Genomic DNA, 23,670 nt, shown 5'->3' on the forward strand with positions numbered 1-23,670 from the left:
TCACTGTCCTGGTCACAAAAGCAAAGTTTGTGGGGAATAATAGCCATTTTCTATACTTTTGAGGCATAAGCAATTAGGAAATAACACTTACTACCCAGGAACAAAAAGTTCCATATATGTTACATATTATTATTATTATTATTATTATTATTATTATTATTATTATTATTATTAAAGAATATATAAATAATTATTTATAATAATAATAAACTTTAATCCAACGAACTTTAAAAACCTTAACTTTTCTTTATCAAATATTATTTTTTTCCAGTAAAACTTATAATAACTGTTTACACCAAAAACTGACAGCTCAAAAATGAAGTCGTGATCGTAAAACGTGATGAAGGGGTGAAATTCACAGAGGCAAACCGGTCACGTGTATTTATTTATTTTTATTTTTTTTTGTGTGTGCACCTCTCCAGCAAACTATTTTGCATATCTATTGGAGCTCTGTCTACGTGTGAGTTGAGGCAGGGGTAGCTACAGCAGCAAACCCACTTGCCCACTCGTTGTTTACGTGGTCCCCTGGCAAGCTGACTCGGTTGCTAATAAAGTGGCGCTGTCGCGTCAGGCGCAGCTGGGCGTGGCCACTTGGGTGTTGCAATCGAGAGCTAACTCATCATCATCTGCTGAGTTCGCTGTGGAAAGCAGGATATTATATTATATATATACATATAGTGCGGCTTCGACACGCAGTCGGGGAGAGGGAAGGACAGAGAGGGACTGTGTGAAAGACGCAGGAGAAGAAGAGACGTGTTTAATACAAGGGGATATAACAGCCACACGGGACGGGTTTATATGGTTAACCATACTGTGGAGTCGAGCAATAATAAACCAACAAAACCGAACGAGGATTTTAAAACGCTGTTCTTTATTGTTGTTGTGGAAAACAATACAATTTGAAGACAAAGAAAATAAAAAGTGCTTGTTGCAGTTAATTCAAAGATAATTAACTCAGCAGAGTTTATTTATCCAAGGATAAACCGAAGAGGCGACTGCTTGGACACACAGACACGTACAAACCAGGAGAGACCTGCGACTGTGTCTCTGTCCTCTATTGTGGTAATACTGTTAATATTATTACACTGGTTCCCGTGTCTGTTAGAATTCATTTTATTTAAGCGATCTACGTGTCACCGACAACTTACACGTCGAATCAGCTTCGTTTTGACAAAGGATTTCTTCCGTGGTGTAACACATACACTTAGCGGGAACCGAGAACAAAGAAACGGGCTGGTGGGTATACCCGGCCGCGACCCCTCTGCGACATACCACCGTACAAGCGGATTAGCTCTTGCTATTTATCCTCTGCATCCGTGGAATTAAATTTGAACCCCCGAACACTGCTTTGGACGACTTTCCTTTGTAACGATCGTAATAATAAACACTGTAGTTCACCCCAGAGTGTATAACTGCAGTACTAACATGTGCCTCTAAATTCACCCAAAGAACAGCGTTGAGTTGTCTCTGATCGATTTCATCCCGCTGAAATTTGGTTTCGTGGATTTTATTTATTTATTTATTTATTTTGTGATTGGACATCTTCCGACTCCCTTTGAGGTCCCCGTTGTGTCCGAGACTGACGAGGCGGCGCTTTGAAGTTGCAAGCCTTTGTTTCCCCGCAGACCAAGGTAGGCTTTCCAGAGTTATCTCTCCTGTGATACGATCACCATTCTAATCTGGTTTCAGTCTCTGCGTGTGATGTCATACCCGGCTTTAAAATTCCGTTGATATACATAACCAGAGATTGAAACGCAGGATCACTGCGTTGCATAACCGATGTGTTAATTTCAGATTTACTTTCGAAGCTATAAGAGTCTGTGTTTCTCGTTTGTTGTTTTAGTTAGTTAGTCTGCTGTTCCCTGACCTTTTATAAAGGTTATCTATGCATGTTCTCTCTATTTTAAATGTGTTTGTGTCGGGGGTAACTAATAGCCACTGATCTCCTACACATTTGTTACAATAGATAATGGTGCCCGCTACAGTTGTGTATCTCTCCAGAACCTTTTCATACAGTTTATATGTATGCAGGCAGGCGGTGGATTTTGCATGTGGTCTGGCGTTTTCAACAAGTCTTTTTTTGCTTGGCAAGGTGATGCTATTGTTCGTAACGCGTTATGTTTTGTAATGCGCTCTGAACCTATTCGAAGCAGCTGATGATTCTGCACGTGTTCCTCGTGCTCGGGCAGTGCTCAGCAAAGAGCTCTTTATAATTAAACTGCTTGATCATAGCCTCGCTTCAAGCCTGGAGAGCGGTCACCGTGAGTAATAGAAGCGAGTCAGAAAGCCTCTTTCTGTGGAATATATGGGGAGATTGAGTAAGGTGTTATTTTAGAGTAGTGTAGGGTGCAGTGCCACTTGAGTCAGCTGTTGGTGCAGTCTGGTTAACCTCTCTCTCTCTGGCACAGCAGTATAGATAGTGTGTGTGTGAATCCCTGCTCCCACACACACACAGTAAAGATAACACTGTTTTTTTTTTTGTTTGTTTCAGATGAGCCTTAACAAGCAGCAGACAGCATCTCGGACCCTCCCGCTGAGGCTGAAGAGGGTTGATTTCGAGGACCCCAAGGATACTGACACTCCCAAATGCAAGCGCCCCCGCTTCAGCCAGCCGCCCTCCTCTCCGGGGCTGCCCCCCCTCTCCCAGAGCCCCTGTCCTGGGGTCTTGGACCACAGCATCTCCCGGGTTGGGCCCTATGTGCTGCTGGAGGCCACTGAGGGAGGCCACTCCTACAGCGCTGTCCACAGCGTCACCGATCAGGAGTACACATGCAAGGTAGGGACCCAGTGAGAGCAGGGAAACAAAGAGGAATCAGCATGGCTTAGAGACTGCCAGCTGCGAGAATTCCAACACACAGGAGTCTGTCTGCAGCTGAGCAAGGAATATGACCCCATCCTCTTGTCACTAATAAACCAGGACAAGAGCAAGGACTGCATTTCCTTCTTGCAGTTCAATGTCAAACCCCACAGTGTTTAGTGCTGGATTTATACAGTGCATACCGTTAGTCTCGTTGGATGTTGTTGCTGACCTTGCCCGTGTCCCACAGGTGCTGTCCATGAAGAGGTACCATGAGCTGATCGCCCCTTACGCCCGGCTGCCGGCCCATGAGCACATCAGCAGGATCGCGGAGATCGTCACGGGGGAGCACAGCGTGTACGTGTTCTTCGCACGCAGTCACGGCGACATGCACTCCTACGTGCGCTCGTGCAAGCGGCTGCGCGAGGAGGAGGCCTCGTCCCTCTTCAGGCAGATGGCGGAGGCCGTGGCGCACTGCCACCAGCATGGCGTGGTCCTGCGAGACCTGAAGCTGCGCAAGTTTGTGTTCACAGACAAGCAGAGGTGAGCGCCCACCACTGTCTTCATAACCCCTCCCTGCCTCACTGGCTGCGGTGGAAACGGAAACACAGGACTGTTGTGGGGTTAATCAAGGGGGCAGTAGATCTGAGTGCAGTTTGGTCATGTTTCAGTAATTGGGAGTAGAAACTGTTGGGATTTTCTTCTGCCAAAGAACTGTAAATAATTAGTTTTATCTGCCAACTTAAACCTTTTTTTTTTTTTTTTTTTTTTTTTTTTTTTTTAATTTAAATTGCATTCTCCCTGGCCAAAGCTAGACTTTTTCCCTGGATGTCTTCTCTCCACTATGGTTTCCTGCATGCATTAAACATACGTTCGATAGAGGGCTTTTTTCTCTGTTCATTTATAAACATTATTGATGTATTTATTTATCTGTATTTTTTCATTTCTGTTTCAGAACTAAGCTGGTACTGGAAAACCTTGAAGATTCTTGCCTCCTTAAAGGGGAAGACGACTCGTTGACTGACAAACACGGCTGCCCGGCGTACGTGGGACCAGAGATCCTGAACTCCAAGCACTCCTATTCTGGGAAGGCCGCGGACGTCTGGAGTCTGGGGGTGGTGCTCTACACCATGCTGGTGGGAAATCAGCCAGGAATTGACATTTGGGGTATTTGTATTTCAAGCCTTCGGAAGGTGACTGATGGAGTGTTGCAAACGTGAAGGTTTGGTGCACGAGGACTGGGCTTCGGAGGTGCTTTGCAAGGTTAAAACTGATGACCAGCAACCAGACTCGCACACCCAGGTGGAATGGACATAGCAGTGGGGCGATTTTTAATAATGTCGTTCTTTTGAATGTGGTACACAAAATGCATTAGCTTCTCTTCAACCTTTTTTAAAAAAAAAAAAGCCAGCATCCTGTGTCTAAACACAGTTTCCACTATTGATTTAGTTTCCGCTTCCACTTCATTGAAAAAAGAAAATGGTGTCTGTGTCTGTGAAATCCTGTCCTGCTTTTTTGTTCTGTTCTATCTATAGATAACGATCATTTATCATGTAGTTCTTGTGCCAGCCAATATAGATTCCTTCTGCTGGCTGTGCTTTCAAATCAGTGCCACAGGGGAATAGGTCTGTTCCATTAAGGAATATATTTGGCAGGCAGACCCCCACCTCTTCCACCCCTCATGAGAATGATGTTTTGAAACTCAGCAGCTTTTTCCTATGCAAAAGCCACTCAGTGGTGTCTTTGTTGCACTGAAATCCACACGATTCGGAGATGTCCTTGGAAGGAGACCGGTTATAGGTGTAGCATTACTAAGGTCAGATACCTTGGAATCAGATCGAATCCTGATATACTTGACGCACAACAGGGATTGTGCTTTTTTTAGCGTTGTTGTTTACAAACGTTTGCTATGTAAACTTGGGTCCAGCAAGTGGAAGTGCCTTGCTTTCAGACTGGTGAAGATCGTGTATACTACCAGCACTGTGCTAGTCCTGCACTCTGCTTCCCATTTACTGGGGAACTGCTCAATTTCAGGAGGTGTGGTGTGTGTGTGTTTTTAACCAAAGAGCCTTTCCACAATTCTGGACCCTTGATGCAAATCCTTTAATTTTTTATTATTATTATTATTAGTCTTGTAAACCGGGTATGTTTTGTTTTTTTGGTTGTCCTAATTAAAAAAAATAAACAGCCCATTTTTTAAGATTAACATTTTGTTTGGTAGTAAGGTAATGGATAGGTGTTTAGGTTTTTAAGCTAGAACCTTTGTATTTTCAAAGTGTCCTCTGAACTGTGCAGGTGGAGGCTGAGACTGTGGATGGAGGGCAGTTGTTTATTTATATCCACACACATCCCCATACAAGGGCAGCAAACTGGCATTACAGATCTTGTTGATTTGAACACACTTGAGAGCAGCGAGGGGCACGGCGCTGATGCAGCTGCACGCTCTCGTGCTTTCTGTACAGCAATGGTGTCTGTGCTACACAAAACACGTTTTGTGAATTTGTAAATACATTTTTTTTTTTTTTTTTTTGTAATTTTGAAAATGAATGAATGCACACACTACTAGTTTTATGTTGTTCATATGCAAAGTGAATATTTTTGTTGATGCCAATAATTAAAACAGTTGTAACTTGAGTTGTCTCTTTGTGGTTTTTTATTTATATATATATTGCAGTGATCTTGGCAATAACTGGAAGCTGCCGTTCTACAGAATAATCGTGACTGTTTTGCCAGACAGACCATATTTTCTAAAATTATAATTTCACAGAAACCTCTCAAGCATTTGGGGTTTGAATAAAGATCATGCCTCTTTCCACTTGTGCATTTTATGACATGCAGACTGTACTGCCACTTCCTCAGAAACTCCTCCCAGAAGCCAAGCATGTACTTTAGTGGAGCTCTGCTCTACTCCAGAGCAGCATTACAATGGGGTTGTTGTTGGCAAAGGAAATTTAAGCTGACATTCACTGCATGAGTGCAAATCTCAAACAGACCATTCTCAGTGGGAGCCAATGGACAGGAAACAAGTTTGCCAAAGAGCTAATAAATACAGGCGTGTGCTTGCTCAATACCGGCTTGAGAGTGAGGTGCGGACCAGAGGAGGAGTTCGGAAAGTGACCCAACCCCCACGTGTTTTAAGAGTCAACGCCACATGGCTTCTTACACAATCACAAGGGCTCTGCCCTGGGCTTAACATTAAAACTAACAGGTGCAGAGCATGTGTGTTAATTACAGTGAATTCTAAGAAACGGGTGCATGTACAGTGATGTAGATTCTACAACTGTCTCTTTAAATCTATTTCTGGAACTAAGCAGCACATTGGCCATTGCATGTTTTTGTATAGATTTGTACTCAAATGCACTTGCAACACACTGTCTTGGTATTTGGTGGCTATGTATTAAAAGCTGCAGTACCGTGGGAATTTGTACTGGTACTGTTTGTATGCACAGGGCTGGGCTGCTAAAGACCGTTTCGGGGAGGAGGTCATTCCAGTTTCTAAGAATGTGTTTTTCTTAATTTCTACTGTTTTCAAAAGAGCAAGCAGCTACTGCCCCCTGGAGGTTCAGAACTAACAAAGCAAGGTTTCAGTACTGAGTCCAGGATGAGGCAACTGCGGTCCTGGATTGCTGTTCCATTAATTACTTAATAATCAGGAAGGTGGCTAGAACTCAGATCCACACTTTGAAGATTGGAGGTTGTTTATCCCAACTTAGTCAATGAATATTATTTGTCACATTTGGCTTGTGAGATCACACACAGAAACAAAATAATTTGCTTACTTAGCACCTTCACTGTTCTGTGCAAGACAGAATATTCACCCTAATGAAGCAGAATGCCACTGCAGTGGGCTCACAGTTCCAGATCAATGCAATACACAACTGGCCCACTTGAGAGCAACAAACAAACACAGGTCAAAACATTAACAGACATTTTATTGAGCCTTCTTTTGAGAGACACACATTACCACATTTGACAGGGCGTGTGTCTGCTGAAACATTACACATTTCAGAAAACACTGCAGTAGAATATAGGAGAATACCACCCTCTGTACATAGAAATGCTTGCATTTGCAAACAAGCCTGGTGAGAAAAAATAAAAACATCTCTTTATGAAATCAATCATCTGCGAGTTGATAATCGAGTTATTGCAAAAAATAAAACAGAAGTGAGCTGTGCACTGGGGGAGTCCCCAGCATGGGCTGTAATTCTTAAGGGTGCACATGCTTCTAAATGCACACACAAAAAAGCTTAGTCATTGTAATTTCTGTTTCCGTTCCAGAAATTAAAGGCTGATTTCGGACTGAGATCAGGCTCCCCACTGTTTAATGTCTCACAAAAGCATTTCCTTTGTTGGTATTGCAGATTATTGACGAGTGTTCATTGTGACAGCTAAAAGGAACACAGGTACGTGTTGGATTTCCTGCTAAAAACGCAGCTGCCTTGACTTTTATTCACAAGCACAACGCCACATCCTCCTGGCATGTATGCATCACCGAGGTGCCCAGCTCGAGTCCGATATGGAGATATGGGGGCACCAAGTGGTCAGTCGGGTGTAATTAAATGACATTTTCACTTTGCTGAACACACACACAGCTATAAGCCAGATAACAACTGAACTGACAAATGCACATGCATCTTTATTCAAAGCAACATCCAGGCCCTTATGAGTCCTTAAACAAAACTGGAATCTTGTTTAACAGATAACATTCTGATCGAAATCTCCCTATCAGTAAACCTATCTCTTAATTAACAGAGGATATATTTATCCTGCAGAGCTCTGCCTTTTAAATGCAGCACACATTAACAGACAGCTAGTACTACCTTGAACTACTGAATACACATTAATATAAAACACATGACTATACGCTTCTGCCCAGAAGGTTGGGTGAGGGCTGCAGCACCAATGCAAAGTCCTGCTGATTGACCATCAGTATTGCTCTTCACCCTCCCATCCAGGGCCAACAACATGTTTATTCAACAAGATAAAGGGTTCCATATAACATTTGTAAAAAAAAAAAAAAAAAAAAAAAAAAACACTCAGTTAAAAAACACACACGGAAACTAGCTAGAAAACAACTGGAACATCGCACGATTTGGAAGGCGTGGAAGTCCTCTAAAAACAATGTCAGTATATAAACACAGTCACATTTCAAACAGAGCCTCCGAGTGAATGCGCCTGGGTGTGGCTTCAGCAAGTGCACATATGGTTCAAATTTAAAACCCGCTGATCAAATTAAAACAGGACAATAAAAAGTAAGTGGGGCAGCCATTTGGATTACAAGCTGCAGTAAGACAATGCATTGCTGCATGCTAGGGTCAAGTCCCAAAAAGAAACAAGTTAAAATCCATGCTGCTGAGCTTTAGCTCAAGCAACCTTGAACGCAGATCTCTTCTGATTCCTCAGGTATGAGCATCACTCCCCACAGCTGCTTCAAGCACACAAAGCTCCACACCTTCACGAAAACAAACAACAAAGAAAAAACATTTTAAAAAGTACTTCTAATATTATTATTATCATCAAAAATCATGTTTATACTTTAATACAGTACACATTTTGTCCCAGTCAGCTGGTTGAATAACAGTGACCTTCAGTGCTCTGCCTAGCGCTCAAGTCGGGAAAGCTGAGTGCTCCACTTGCTGTTCCCCAACAGCCGCACAGAGGAGCAGCAGCGACTGCAATAAGCATTGTGTCCAGTTACTTTCACTAGCCACTTCGAGGTCTAAAGCAGAACAGCAGCCAAGGCATTGAAGGAAGATCTGGTTCTATTTTGACAATTTTTGTTGTTTCAGACTCACACCAAGGCCCACCTGTCTTCATCCATATTCCCCTCTTCTTCAAAGCTGCCCTCCTCCAGTTCCAGATCCAGATCGTTCCCCAGGCCAGAGTCCCGCGGGGCCATGAACAAACTGGAACCAACAACAGGTTAGAAGTCAGCCATGAAAGATGAGAGCAAAACACCACACTGCCTGGCATAATGTGTGCAAAAAATGCCTTAACCATCAATTATTATTATAATTTAAAAGCACAGACAGACTGATATACCCTCCAGATTATAATATTAATAACAAAAAATGTCCTTAGCAAGTGTTATCCTGTAAAACTAAGCAAAACCCTGAAGTGTGTGCATCTCTACTATACCATCAGAGAGATGCACTCCAATGATATGAACTAGGAACATTTAATCAGATTTTGTTTAGAATAGGACACTTGTCTTTGGCTTTGACAAGTTGCCCAAAGTTTGCATTTGCTTCAGTGTTTGCAGATCCAGGTCGTACGCAAGGGAGCAACTCACCAGAACAGCTATCACCCCCCACACTGGAAAACGTAACTTCAACAAGCAAGGCTTACCTGACTGAACGGCATGTGAAAAATACTATCCTTTTCAGTCGCTTGTTGTAGAAAAAGTAATTAAAGGACCAGAGATTTCCTTCCTCTCCGTAAGGATCAGAATCTAGATCAGGGTTATAGCTGCAGAACAATAAGAATGGTCAATATCCAGACACTTTGTATTTCAGAACAGCACAAGAGATACAGTGAACCTCCTAACTCTGTTAATATCCTGTGTCATCATAAAAGCTTTTTTTTTTTTTTTTAAACTACCACCAGATTCAATACTGCATTAAGTCTTACGTTTCAAAAACACACGCTATATGAAAATATCTTTTACAAAAAGGCAGACTAATTTTCTAGATTATTATACAATATTAAGAATTTAAAAGTCTGGATCAAGATGCAAAGTAATAAACAGAATGTTCCATCCATCCACAGTCAGACTGTGTGAGATCAGGGCTTTGATTACCTGTAGATATCGCACTCTGAGACTGTGTGAGATCAGGGCTTTGATTACCTGTAGATATCGCACTCTGAGACTGTGTGAGATCAGGGCTTTGATTACCTGTAGATATCGCACTCTGAGACTGTGTGAGATCAGGGCTTTGATTACCTGTAGATATCGCACTCTGAGACTGTGTGAGATCAGGGCTTTGATTACCTGTAGATATCGCACTCTGAGACTGTGTGAGATCAGGGCTTTGATTACCTGTAGATATCCACTCTGAGACTGTGTGAGATCAGGGCTTTGATTACCTGTAGATATCGCACTCTGAGACTGTGTGAGATCAGGGCTTTGATTACCTGTAGATATCGCACTCAGAGAGGCAGATCTCATCGTCTACGGCCTGCCAGAGCTGTGGCTGGAGCCGGCTGAACTCCTCTCCGGCCGCAGAGGACAGGCTGCTGTTGACAGCATTGAAAACCTGGAGACACACGAGAGGGATCTGCACTTTACCTCCCACTGTACAAACTGCATACCCCACAACCCCAGAGCCATTTCTGAAAAATGACTCCTGCAATTCATTCCAACAAGCATACTAAATACTTAAGCTATGGCCTGAATTAAATCCTGGAGCTGCCGTACTCAATTCTAAGCACAAACACTGAATTTGTAGGTCTGTAACAAGCTCTTAAAGTCAGTATGGTTGTATTTCTTTCTTTACCGGCTGGTTTCACAAATCCCAATTAGCACCTATCTTGGACTACCTAATGTCACCAGACTGCAGGGTAAGGTAGTCCAAGATTAGTGCTAATCGGGGTCTGTGAAACCAGGTGTTTTTAGACGAGCTCTACAGTACAAGACGGTGAAACGACCAGGTTTTCAGTGAGGAAGACTGAAACCTACCCAGTTGAGACTGGGCTCTCTGCTGAAGTCGTGGCTCTTTGCCCTGCTGAAGTCATAGTCCGGTCTGAAGGAGGCATTGAGTGTGGCAATCAGGTAGAAGAGCGTCTTGCGGCTGCATTGGTCCGAGAGAGGCCCCTCGCCCTCGTCTCCACTCTGGCTTTGGCTATGCCTTGAAAGGGGGGGGAAATGACAAATAATCAACCATCTGCTACCTTTGCAACATGCAGCGGTGGTTCAAAAGCCACTGGAGGGAAAGTACCCAGCACTGGGCAATGCAAGTGGCCAGGCTGAGAGCAGAAGACTCTAGGCAAGAGGAGTGTTTAGCCTACATCTTGCATCCAGGGAGGTGATGATGTGGTTGCAAGCAGCCCCTGCTGAGACACTGCATACCACCCTCTTCTCTCTGGTGTACTACAGTTTTCACTACTGTACCTCATCTCACAAAAGAAAAGTGTTTCACCAGTATAACAACCGGCACAGCGGTACCACTAACAGAACTCCCTGACCTGGGATTGTACAGGAGTAAGTTGTGAGGGTTCTTACTTGCTGGGGCTGACTCCGCTGGTCTGTGGAGGAGACAGAGCCTCCAGTACGTGTGGCAACCCCTCCTGGCAGAACTGCTTAAACATCTGCTTGTCCTCACCGGCCATCTTGCAGGAGTAACTCTCAATCCTGAGAACGACAGCAACGAACACAACAGCAGTTAAACACAGCGGAGGAGTGAGAAGGAGATATGGACTGGGTTCCAGATCAAGACAAATCCACTGGGATGGAAATAATAATGTTTGACACCGTTTTCCACCTATTTGTGTTATGCAATGGGCTGCTTAACCGGGACTCTTTGAAACACTAATAGCAGAAGCTCTAGAACTATACATCAATAGCATCAACTGCTGGAACAGACTAATGTTCGGTTTGCTGCGGAAAAGACATTCAAACACACACAGGAACTAAAGGAAGACATGTGTCAGGTCTACGTAATCACAAGTTCAAGGGGTAGCCTGTACTTGAGTACTTTTCCAAGAAAGGTCAATCAACACTTACTTTTCTGACATGCACTGAATCCCCTTTCCCGAGATAAAGCTGCCAAGACTGGCCCCAATCACACTGACAAATGGGTTGTCACTGCACAATACATTTTGAGAAAATGAGGCTCAAGCTACACCACTGATCTGACGGGCTACTGCCCAGCTTGAATTCAGTAAAGTACACATAATTAATGTATTGAACACAGCCTTAGGACTTGGCGTTTTTGTCTACACTTTCTTTGCAGGGGGAGAAAAAATCAGTATGGAGTGGATTTTGGAATGAAACAACTATTTCTCTAAGGGCGCACTATTTTTTGCTAGAATTTTTCATTTGGTAATGTCAATATGAATAAAAGTATATTATTGGCATTGCATTAGTTTTGTTTTTTTAAATAAATCTACGTTTAATGTTATGCAGCCACTTAAAAGACAACAAAGAACACATAATGTGGCGTCCAATTAAAGTTGTTGTTGTTGTTGTTGTTGTTGTTGTTGTTGTTGTTGTTGTTGTTGTTTATTATTATTATTATTATTATTATTATTATATAATAATAATATAATAATTATTATTATTATTATTATTATTATTATTATTATTATTATTGTTGTTGTTTTCAAACAACTTACCGTCCAATAATCTGGCAGTCTCCAGTTTCAATTGTAAGCTGTGTATTCATTGCTTCGAAACTCGAATTTTCAAGGAGTTTCATTTTTTAATCTATATATTTTTTAAAAACAACGTTTACATAAATATGTTTCTATAGGCCAACGGTAAAACAGAAATCCCATAAACAAGCCCAGACGCGACTATCTTCCGCCGTGTTTTACTCGGACTAGTCCTATCGATAACCAGAGCTCCAACTTCTGGGCCTGCTGTTTTCTATTTAGCCTCCTAATAGATTTAAGGTCAAACCGAGTTTAGGGCTTTCAAACCGGAACAGCGTTTCAGAAACAATCGCCCTTCTTTCAACAGCAAAGAAATCTAGGCTCCCCAGCCTTCAAAGAAGAATAACTTATTTTTTTAATTTACTTATGGTCTCGGAAACGATCTCTGTCGAAAGCTTAAGAAACTTCTATGACTAATAAAAATGTCTTCCTTTTTACTGTGAAATTTCCAATACCTGCCATTAAATAAACTGAAATTAGACACGAAATTACACATCCCAGCTTTTAACACTGGAGCCCTTTGAAATTCCCAGGCTTTGCAAAGCCCTTAGCCTCGCTTCAACCCCTGACACCCCAGTAGCTGTTAATCGTGATGTTATTAATATTATTTCCCCCCGTCTGCTCTAAATGAATGTCTTTGTAACCTCCTCTGGCTTTGATAATTCCCTTTCTTCCGTGTCAAGTCAGACAATTCTCGCAACCTCACACTAGATGGTGCTCCTGACAGAGGGGAAAAAAAAATCAATCAATAATTATAACGACAGCACTATCTTACACCACGCCATGTAAAATGTCTTGTGACAGACCCCTGGTGAACTGGTAGGCTATATTATAACTATATATATATATATATATATATATATATATATATATATATATATATATATATATATAATATATAGAAAAATTCTGACAATTATTTCTATAGCTTAATCGTATAGCTTCTACACATATCGTCTTTTCCCAGCCTACGAGTGTATCGCTATATTTACATGCACGATGTGTTGTTTTCGTTAAAACGTCCGTTAACTTCCTGGTATAGTTTTTGGTTTCACTTTTTGTTTTCACACACACACCTCTGTACACAAGGAGAGCAGCACTGTTACCCTCGCCATAAATTTCGGGTAACATTCTGATAATGGTTTAGAGTGAGAGAAAACAAAGCAAAGGTAGGTATATCCTTTAACTGTAAAACCTTCAATTGGTTATTGTCAAAGTCTGCTCTTACACACTCTTGTCATACATTCAGGTAGGAATTGAGCTTCGACTTGTTATTAACGCGAAGTGGGCGCGGGGCAAATCTGCAGATAAAAAGATTCAACACGATTTATAAAACAAAAGTAAAAATATCTGACGGATGGATTGATACAGGGTAGTGATAAAATACTAAAGTGTGATTATAGTTAACTATTTTGGCGTCTAATAACGAAACTGTTAAATTAGATACGTTGTGAATATGGATTCTTGTGTTTCACTCGAGTTATGACTCACGTTTCCTCTTTAATGGTCTCATCTTCGTCTTGTCAGTACCGCACAATCTTATAATCTGGTCGTATTTTTGCTGGGGTTATCATTCGAGGTTGCTAATAAGAACAGCACGAGTATACCGACACTGTCCAGTATTTTGCATTTGCCTCCCTCATTCTGAAATATTTTAGGTTTGCCATACAATCGATATGGTTCCTGTAATGGATGTGACAGGGGAATCGCTTTTTGAAGGACTTTGGAATGGAATTGGACGTGGCCCTTCACTTTGAAGTATTGTCCTAATGTTTGGTACACACCTGTATTCTTCTGTGTTAGGTTCCATTACCTGTGCTATCCCGTTAAAAAAAAAAACATCATTTCTTGCCGCATTGTTGAATCGTCAGACAAATCAGTGGCACAGATATTTTCCACATACCCAGTTGAATTTCATTATTTTTCATTCGTGCAGTTATAGGTCTGTCAAGCTGTCGAATATTGAAAAATAATGGCATCGGTTGAAGACTCAATTTCACACACCTCAAAAGCTAAGACAAGTAAAGGTGGGTTATTCTGTTTAAAATGACTCATACCAAACAAACCTTGCAGAGAGACACTGCAGTGGTAGAAAACATTTAAATTGGTTTAAACTTATTCTAATAACTCACTTACTGCAGTTCTACCATTCAGCCACCAAGTGGCACTGTGAACTACACAGAAATCCCATACTTGGTGAGGGGAATATGAAAATGGTTAAATCAGCCGTAATATTCAGATTCATACATGCAAACAACTAAGATGTCATCTATGAGTCACAGTACTTAATTACAGAACTTTTTAAAATAATTTACACGTGTAACATTTCTCCGCCTGGACAGACTGCATGATCCAGTATTAATGGCATCGGTTATAATTCATTAAAAGTATCTATTATTTTTGCTTGGCAGCTGAAGAGTTGGCCCTGACCCTGACTCAGGCTATTAGTTTGGGGGACGTGGAGGAAGCCAATCAATGTGCAGGCCAGCTGGCGAAGCTGCAGGTCTCTGTCACAGTCAGTGTCCACAAGGATACCTACCCAAAGGATGAAATCCGGTGAGCAAGACTAAATACCAGTCATCTGCAACTGTGTAGAACAGGGGGTCCCATCCCAGTCCAGGAGCGATATTCCACTCCGGGTTTAACATGTGGAGTGACATCATGAACCACTTCAGGCTCTGGATGGAGGGTTCATTGGTTCCAGTTAGATCAGGGTTGGAACAAAGACCAGGAGTGGAAGACTCAAGTTTGGACAGCCTAGGTACAGCAGGTACCTTTGTTAAATGTGAGTTCAGAATTCCGGTTCCTGTAGAAACAACCCCAGTTATGTACTGCACCACTTAATCACTGATCTCCTGGTTCTTTGCTAGCATTTCATTGGAACACGAGGGTATCTCTGAGAACACATAACCCACTGCAGCCGTGGTACTAACACAGCTAATGAGAGAGGGAATAGATTGAAAACCTTGGTTAGCAGCCGTGCCTCTAGGAAGCTGCAGTGGTTCTGTTCAAAGAGCTCTGATCATGTCCACACAGGATGAAGGTGGGAGTGGAAGACGCCCAGTCCCAGTCTACTGTCCCCATCTCCATGGCTGTGTATTCACACATGACCATCGCACAGCTGAAGGAAAAGGTAACGCCAGTTCATTGTGATGCTTCTGCTGGTAGAGTTGCTCCTGTTTCACAGTTACACTGTCACATACAGTAAAGCAGCTTTGTATGAACACAACTCTATTCAAATCAGCTTGGCCGACAAAACTAAAGAGTCCCCTTTTAATGAGGGCTTCAGTTCAAGTCTCAAAATGAACAAAGAAGCCAGGAGAGTGCAAAGACAAAAACAAGAAAAAAGAAGAAAAAAAAAAAACAGGACTAATCCAGGTGCCGGTTAAAAGTGTTTCAGAAGCTGGCTGGTAGTTACTGAACCTTGAGGGATCAGGCCTCCTTGGTGCTACTTCTAGTATTGTGTTTCCTCCAAGCACTCCTCTCTCCCCTTGTCTAGATCACAGCTGTTATACTCTGGCTTTTCAATCAGCCAAGCTAATTACTCTCTCTCTCTATCCTAGTCCAGCCCAGTGCAGCCCAGTCCAGCCCGTCCTGCCCATTCCAGGCCCAGTCCTGCCAGTGTTTTCTGCTCCGAGCTCCAGAACTCATGCCAGATCCTTTGCTCTGCCTCCCCAGGTGAACAGTGACTATGGGTTCCACCCGTCACTGCAGACCTGGGTGATAGGGAAGCGCCTGGCCAAGGACCCTGACACGCTGGGGAGCCACGGGGTGAAACGAGACGGGGACACAGCCTTCCTGTACATCAGGACAGCCAAGAAAGCACAGCTGACCAAGGAGCTGCAGCAGCAGGAGGAGGAGAGGAAACTGCTCGGGGGTCAGTGCACATTGCACATGTAACAGGACAGGGGCTAGGTGCGGACCGGCGAGCCTGCATACCACAACAGAGCGTCTTAACCACAATGCCAAAGAGCTTGTCTGCATTTAGAGCTTTTAATCTCACTTGACAGACAGGACAGGACAGAATCCCCAACGGCAATGCACAACACAGCCCATTGTGCGCAGATTACACAGCACACAACACTGCACTGCAATCCACAGCACTGCACTGCAATGTACTGCACTGCACAGCATAATACACAGTGCTGAACTACAATCCATAGCACTGCACTGCAATACACTGCACTGCACAACACAATACATAGTGCTGAACTACAACCCACTGCACTGCACTGCAGTGCACAGCACAGTACACAGTGCTGAACTACAATCCACTGCACTGCAATCCACTGCAGTGCACAGCACAATATACAGTGCTGAACTACAATCCACTGCACTGAAATGCAATACAGTGCAGTGCACAGCACAATATACAGTGCTGAACTACAATCCACTGCACTGCACTGTACTGCAATACACTACCCTGCTGTGCTATGCACTGCATGACCAAAAAATTGATTAATGATTATTATTATTATTTGTAGAAATCTACACAGCTGTCAATGGAACACTCAAAGCCCGGGGGACAGCTACCTTGACCCCCAAGAAGGAAATGCTGGTGTTTGCTCCTGACCCTGCTGTAGCCCCGAAACTTCCCAAACCTGCACCCCCTCCTCTCAAACCCAAACCTAAGGTAGGGTCTGCAACCCTTCACGGCAGGACACGGTGGCACTATAGTTTCAGGGAAGCTTAGAGTTAAGAGGCGGCAGTATTAAGACTTTGCCACTCCTTAGATCATTCGAATAAGACTCTCTTCTGACCAGAGGACGTGCAGGACAGTTCCACCACTATTCATAGTCAAATCCAGTTTGAACTCTGACTGGACAGTATTCAACTTAGCCTGAATGACTGAACTCCAGCTCCTATCCCAAGGATGCCCTAGTCAGAGACTTGAGATCCAAGGTCCTGCATATTTAAAAGGTATCATTCAGTAATGAAGTGATTAAGACCTGCAAGGGGTTAAACTGGTTCAGTTAAGTAGGGCTCCGGAACTTGGTGACAGGTGTTATGCAGCCCTGGTCCGTCCTGGTTAAAGAGTGTGAACGAGTCTCTCCTCTCTGTACCTCCAGGTTGGCTGGGAGTGCACTCGGTGCACCTTCCTGAACAAGCCCACCCGGCCCGGCTGTGAGATCTGCGCCTCGGACAGACCGGCGGGCTACCAGATCCCAGCCCAGTACCAGCCGGACAAGGAGGAGGAGGAGAGGCTGCACAGCGAGGAGATGGCGATGCTCCTGTACCAGGAGGTAGGGCATTCCGTTCATCCAGAGAACTGCTGATCAAGCACACAGAAACATGGGCACACTGCTATAGGGCCATTGGGAGTGTTTTTGATGATCTGGCATCTCTAGTCCCTTATCAGTTTTCTGTAGACTTCAGCTTGGGTTCTAATGCACCTGCTGCATGACTTGCAAGAAAGGTGTTATGCTGAAGAGAGGTAAGCACATGGTTTTTAAAGGCTTGGTCTGTGTGTGTTCATCCAGGTGTATTGCAGCTCCATTCTCCAGTCTCTGTAAGACTTCATCACACAGTACTACAACTAACCAAGACACAATGAGCACTCACGAGCCGAAGAGAAGAACTGTGATGCAGACACAACAACTAAGAACATGTAATAAGTTGAAAACGACATTTAAAAAAGATCTCGCTGTCACTAAGACAGTGTTACAGGTTCATGCTTAAGATTTAAAAAAGCAAAACACTTCAGCCTTGAAGAATGAATTAGGGAGGTGCAGTCAGAGTCGGGCCTGGCCCAGTCTTTTCATGTTTGGAGTTGAATCCTGTCCTTCTCTAAAAATGATCTAAAGAACATGGCAAACACACACACACACGCACACATGTGCGCACGCACGTACACACGCACATACACATACACAGAGACAGTTAGTAATCATTTTATTTCTTCTTTCTCTTTGTCTTTTTTTAAAGCTGGAGATGTGAAGAAGAAGGAAAATGATTATACCGATTCCACGAACAGCTTGATCAGTGATTACCACACAGACAGAGACTGGAGAAGGACTCTCTAGATTCAGAGCCACGCAGCCCTGCCTGCACTAGTTAGGGAGGCCAGGGCTCTTGAGCAGTACATAGTAATGCATTGAGACACAAGTGCTTTGAAGTCCGCATTGAAACGTTTGTCGAAATGTAGTTCTAAGTTGCTGTTTTAATTGCTTCTTCATGTGATTGCAGGGGTGGAAATAAGGCTCCCATTGCACAGCAGTTTGATCCATTCCTGGTTTAACTGTGAGTTTAATACATCACACCTGAGCTTGTTACCTGTACACACTGTGGCTAATCAGGCTGGTAGTAAAGCGTGGATTGGGTGAAACTGCTATGCAATAGGAGTCTCATTTCCAGCCCTGTCAATGATTAGGTGTTTTATATTTGTGGGATGTTGGGTTTTGAAGTGCGATGTTATTTACTCTTCCAACATCTCGTCCAGGAACAGTTGGGAGGTCTCCTTCATGAAATGTACAGACACACACGTGCTGTATAGTTACTGAAGACGTTACCAGAGTTTCTGTGACTTGTTTAACTCTTTTGATACACTCCTGTGTGTGTTTCCAACACAAATGGTTAGTATTTCTAAAGCTGAGCTCTATAAGGGACAGTGTTAAAAGCACTGCAAAATACAGAGTACTCTTAATTCTGCTTCCCTTTGTATTTACTCCAGGCCAGTTTGCTGCTCTGCATTAGCAGCTGCCATAGCGGTGTCATTAGGAGCAGACCGTATACACGTTTGCATCTCTCTTCTTACTGCTATTGTCCTGGCTGTAGTGGAAAGGAATTTAGCTTTGTACTGAACTAGGTAGACCTGATAGTTTTATAATCGATCTGTAAATGGAACCATAAACTGGACTGAATTGATATACCATGTGCTTCAGCAATGTGTAACATTTTTGGAACTATTAGTATTTAGTTTAATAATTATTATTATTATTATTATTATTATTATTATTATTATTATTATTATTATTATATATTATTTTATTTATTTTTTGCAACTGCAGAAAACAAGCAAAAAGACACTACAGTGAAAGTTAAGCAAGCCGCTAATGTTTCTCACACTCCATGTTTGTTTTCCCCTGACGATCACAATGTAAGATATCTTTTATTTCCCTCTTCAACTTTTTTTTTTGAAAGTCAGAAAAAGCATGGAAATTAATGTTTCTGAGCACTTTAAAGGAAACGCAAGTTACTGAATATCTTCTCAGCCACAGCTTCCACGAGCGCATCAGCGTGCTAAAGCAGCGTCCTTGCCCCTGAGACACTCCCACAAGAAGCATGATCTAGAGACACAATGAAAATGCAAAACCAACGCTCCGATTCCACAATGCTGTGTCATTCAGCTCAGCTCGGCTGCAACACTGAAAGCACATGAAGATCGAGTGTCTGATAGCTGTGTGTTTAGATTGAACGGTTCATAGCATCAAGCTAAACTGACACAAGTAAATCCGAACCCCCTGCCCTACCATGTGGAAAAGCACCTGCTTCGATACGCATGACTCAAATCCACTTGTCTGCTTGTAGCACGTAGGTTTAGAAGAGAATGCACCCCATTCTTATGAGTGTCCATTGAATTGAATTGAAGTGTAAACATTGAAACGATGTACAGCTGTGTAATGCAGATCTGAAATGCATGCAGACAATAAACACCCTGATGACATGTGTAGAAGTTCTGTATCGTTTGTCTGTTTATGAACCCCTCTGTTTCCTGACCCTGGTGTGTGCAAAGGGCTTGGTGGATCAGCTTATTGCAGCCCTGATCTAGGAGTGAATGAAGAGTACAATAAAGGGATTCAAAAACCCTGTAGGTGTAGTAGTAAAACACAGAGGAAGCAGAGGGAAAGCTGGTTAATGAGAGCCAAACCCTTCAAGGGGAGAAGCATAGCACCGCAGAATGACTACAGATATACCATGGGGATCTTTGATAAGGGATCGGGGAGATTCCCATACAGACTGACTTCACAGTGCACCTTCCATTGGAAAACTTTACAACAGAAGCATTTGAGACGTGATCAGAATGTTGCTTTTTTTGACTCGCAATCCCACGCATGCATACCAACACTCACACATACACACGCACATACTGACAACCTCAAACTCTCAGGGTTCCTGCTTATCACTCATCACTAATAGGCTGTGTCAACCTCACCCACACAGACACATTCACGGGCAGGCAGGGTGGGTTCCAAGCTGCTCTTTATTTGGATCAGGTAATTGCACAGCGCTCGTGATCCAGTGGCACACTGCTGCAGTCACCTGGACGTGACAGGCGGCTCGAGGTAAACTTGACTGGAACCTGTGGGATGCATTTAAAATGTGTTGCCCTCTTGCTTTGTAACTGCGCCCCCCTTGTGTGGTTTATTCTGTTCCCCAGACGATGGAGCTGCAGAAGGTACAAAACTTCCAGAGCCTGCTGGACACCGATCTGCTCAGCCTTGTCCCCAACAGCGAGGAGCTGGACTGCCCTGTCTGCTTCAGCACCATTGAGCCAGGAGAGGGCGTCACTCTGCGGGAGTGTCTGCACAACGTCTGCAGGTATCTCCTCCACCCGGGGCCAGCACCAAGGGGGGCTTGGGGGCCATGTCCCTCCCCCCCCACCCCCCCCGTTCAGATCCCAGATTGAGATTTAAAAAAAAGCTATGACAAATCATTAATAAAAGTAAACGCAAACTATCATGAGTTATTTCTAGATGTGACGGCTTCTAATCTGCAGATTTCAAAATCATATTGCACCGTGCAATAAGAAACAGATGAAAGAAATGAATAACTACATTGATTTTGCACTTGTTGGGTGTGCATCTTGCAGATGATTGTGTTTTTCCACACAGGGAATGCCTGAAAGGAACGATTATCAACAGCGTGGACCCCGAGGTGGCCTGCCCATATGCCGACCATGAATACACCTGTGATGGGAAGCTGCAAGACAGGGAAATCAAATCCGTAAGTGAACAGAACATCAAGACACGGAACCATGAAGATAATGTTTAGAACCGTCGCCCGTGGCAACTAAGTGACGTCACAATGCTTTCCCCTTCTCCTGTCCCAGCTCCTGTCCCAGCAGGAATACCAGAGGTTCCTAGACCTGAGGCTCAACATCGCAGAGAACCGCAGTGAAAACAGTTACCACTGCAAGACAGCGGACTGCCAGGGCTGGTGCATCTTCGAGGACGAGGTGAACGAGTTCCTGTGCCCGCTCTGCAACAAACACAACTGCCTGCTCTGCAAGGTGAGACTCCAGGGGCACTCAAGGGCCTCGTCTCTCCAATTCACTTCTATATGAAAGGAGCAAATCAGGGATTCAGATTGGATTCACTGATCAGGGAATATAAAATGCACTTTGCTCATTTGGACTTTGAGCCTTTTCTTGCTGCTTCATTCTGCACTGCATTTAAAGAAATAAAGAAATGAGTCAGCAGGGTTTGTGCGTTCTCTCCCTGGTGCAGGCGATTCATGAAGGAATGAACTGTAAGGAGTACCAGGATGACCTCCGGATCAGATCGGAGAATGACATCGCTGCCAGGCAGACCACGGAGATGCTCAAGGTAAGACTGAGCTGTTTGAATAGCACACTGGGCACCCGTCACACGGTTAGCTTGGGGTTTTCATCAGACATTTTTAGCATATTGCTGAATCACAACACAACAATATTTTAGAAACGTACTGTATAGAAATATACTGTATGTTTGTGTGCAGTTGCTTGTAAATCAAATACAGCGAGCTGGTAAAGAAAGAGTAATTTCCTGTAAAAACGTGTAATTGATAAACCCGCTGGTGATGTGTGAAGCAAAAGCTCAAACAGCAGACTGATGAGAGAGCCAGCTTTGTCACAGACTTCGTTACTTCGCTGAAGTGGCTCAATTGTTTATTTCTCATTTTGCAACAAAAAACAATGTTTTGTTTTAGGTGAAGCAGAGGCTGAAGGCATTCACTCTGCATTCACTCTGCATTCACTCTGCAATCGCTCTGTATTCACTCTGCAATCACTCTGCATTCACTCTGAATTCACTGTATTCACTCTGAATTCACTCTGCATTCACGCTATTCACTTTATATTCACTCTGCATTCACCTTCTATTAACTGCATTCACTCTACATTCACTCTGTATTCATTCTGCATTCACTTTGTGTTCACTCTGCATTCACTCTGTATTCACTTTGTATTCACTTTGTATTCACTCTGCAATCACTCTCCCCCTCCCCACACAGACCCTGGTGGAGAATGGGGAGGCGATGCACTGTCCCAGGTGTAAGATCATCGTGCAGAAGAAGGACGGCTGTGACTGGATCTGCTGCGTCATGTGCAAGACGGAGATCTGCTGGGTGACCAGGGGCCCGCGCTGGGGGCCGAATGTAAGCCACTTGTTTGTGGGAGAAGGAAAATGTACAGAAGTTCTGCAGTCATTCAGATGATCAAAGCACATAGCTGTCTTCTTGAAATCACATGAACAGGCATACAGCCCGCGGGTGCCTCAGATCTTGTTTATGAACCCTGCTCTCTCCCAACCCTGAATTAAGGTGTGGTCCAGTCTTATAGAAGTGTCTTGTGATACTGCTCCCTCTTCCCCGACACACACATACACATGCACACAGGTAACCGGCACAGCAGGGAAGGTTGTGGGTTCAGTTGCATCCTTTACTCAGCAGCTCACTCTGATCACAGCAAACTGGGGAGTTGTGTTTTTAGGCAGGGCTGTGTGTTCTGTGCAGTGTTTTAATGACCGTCTCTACTTTATTCCAGGGTCATGGGGATACCTCAGGAGGGTGTGGCTGCAGATTCAATGTGGCACGCTGTCACCCCAACTGCCAGAACTGCCACTGAGCATCAGCCTCTCCTTCTTATTGAGCCTAACATATTACAAATAGAAATGCACTAAAGAACTTGAGATTGATCACGGTTCTGTCCCTTTCAGTCTTCCCCTTTTTTATATGCAGTGTGTTCGGTCACTAAACTGAGATCACAGCAATAATAATACCCAGCACCTGAGGTCATTACGCCTTCTGCTTTTGGCAGTAATGATCTTTGGTCAGATCTAATTTTTTCTGAATGTGGAAGGTATTATAAAAACTCTGTCAACAAAGATAAGAAACATGCATTTTAGTGTTTGTGTTCTTCCACTGGGGGAAGTAGTTCCTTAAAAAGTAGTTCTTGTCTTACCCTTTTTTTTTCTTGCAGTTGCGTAGGGATATCGCTGCCAGCTTGTGGTGGTGAGGTCTGAGACAGGTTACAAAGCATTACAGATCGCTTTGTAGCCAATCAGTTTGCAAGTCTTTCTGAGCAGCATGCATATTTGTTAATGTGAAGAAATATTAGATTAAAATAGATTTGATTAATGCAAAGATCTTTTCATGTGCAGCATGTTATAAAAAGAGCATTAATGTTTATCAGGTGGTGTAATGTGTTTTCTTTCCAATATATAGCAAATAAAACTAAAGGGTTCACTCTGAAATGCTCTTGTTCCTTTTTGTAATCTCAGGTAGAAAGCCCACGCGCACGCACA

General features: G+C 43.4%; 3 protein-coding genes across 6 annotated transcripts; 2 read left to right on the forward strand and 1 right to left on the reverse strand.

Annotated features, from left to right (window-relative positions):
• Positions 1 to 1,068: 1,068 nt before the first annotated feature.
• Positions 1,069 to 4,017, forward strand: LOC121307821 (tribbles homolog 3-like). The gene is made up of 4 exons (XM_041240104.1): positions 1,069 to 1,631; positions 2,492 to 2,776; positions 3,048 to 3,340; positions 3,753 to 4,017. Exons 2-4 carry the CDS (start codon positions 2,492 to 2,494, stop codon positions 4,015 to 4,017), a joined length of 843 nt encoding a protein of 280 aa, XP_041096038.1. The 5' UTR covers positions 1,069 to 1,631.
• Positions 4,018 to 4,196: 179 nt separating this feature from the next.
• Positions 4,197 to 12,829, reverse strand: maf1a (MAF1 homolog, negative regulator of RNA polymerase III a). Of its 2 annotated transcripts, none has more exons than XM_041240136.1 (7): positions 12,131 to 12,829; positions 11,019 to 11,147; positions 10,476 to 10,644; positions 9,932 to 10,053; positions 9,146 to 9,265; positions 8,593 to 8,703; positions 4,197 to 8,249 (listed from the first exon to the last, which is right to left on the reverse strand). In XM_041240136.1, exons 1-7 carry the CDS (start codon positions 12,211 to 12,213, stop codon positions 8,228 to 8,230), a joined length of 756 nt encoding a protein of 251 aa, XP_041096070.1. In that variant the 5' UTR covers positions 12,214 to 12,829; the 3' UTR covers positions 4,197 to 8,227. The 2 variants fall into 2 exon arrangements, with proteins under 2 accessions (XP_041096070.1, XP_041096071.1); XM_041240137.1 differs by having other exon boundaries at positions 8,605 to 8,703; positions 12,131 to 12,827.
• Positions 12,830 to 12,946: 117 nt separating this feature from the next.
• rbck1 (RanBP-type and C3HC4-type zinc finger containing 1) lies at positions 12,947 to 23,625 on the forward strand. 3 transcript variants are annotated; one of them, XM_041240131.1, is made up of 13 exons: positions 12,947 to 12,988; positions 14,106 to 14,196; positions 14,581 to 14,725; positions 15,206 to 15,302; positions 15,848 to 16,046; positions 16,654 to 16,802; positions 17,239 to 17,412; positions 20,547 to 20,707; positions 21,001 to 21,112; positions 21,219 to 21,398; positions 21,616 to 21,714; positions 22,379 to 22,522; positions 22,911 to 23,625. In XM_041240131.1, exons 2-13 carry the CDS (start codon positions 14,142 to 14,144, stop codon positions 22,989 to 22,991), a joined length of 1,596 nt encoding a protein of 531 aa, XP_041096065.1. In that variant the 5' UTR covers positions 12,947 to 12,988; positions 14,106 to 14,141; the 3' UTR covers positions 22,992 to 23,625. The 3 variants fall into 3 exon arrangements, with proteins under 3 accessions (XP_041096065.1, XP_041096064.1, XP_041096066.1); XM_041240130.1 differs by lacking the exon at positions 12,947 to 12,988 and adding an exon at positions 13,103 to 13,338; XM_041240132.1 differs by lacking the exons at positions 12,947 to 12,988; positions 14,106 to 14,196 and adding an exon at positions 13,106 to 13,338 and having other exon boundaries at positions 22,911 to 23,624.
• Positions 23,626 to 23,670: the final 45 nt, after the last annotated feature.

This window comes from Polyodon spathula, chromosome 59 (genome assembly GCF_017654505.1).
Source record: "Polyodon spathula isolate WHYD16114869_AA chromosome 59, ASM1765450v1, whole genome shotgun sequence".
Classification (NCBI taxonomy): domain Eukaryota; kingdom Metazoa; phylum Chordata; class Actinopteri; order Acipenseriformes; family Polyodontidae; genus Polyodon; species Polyodon spathula.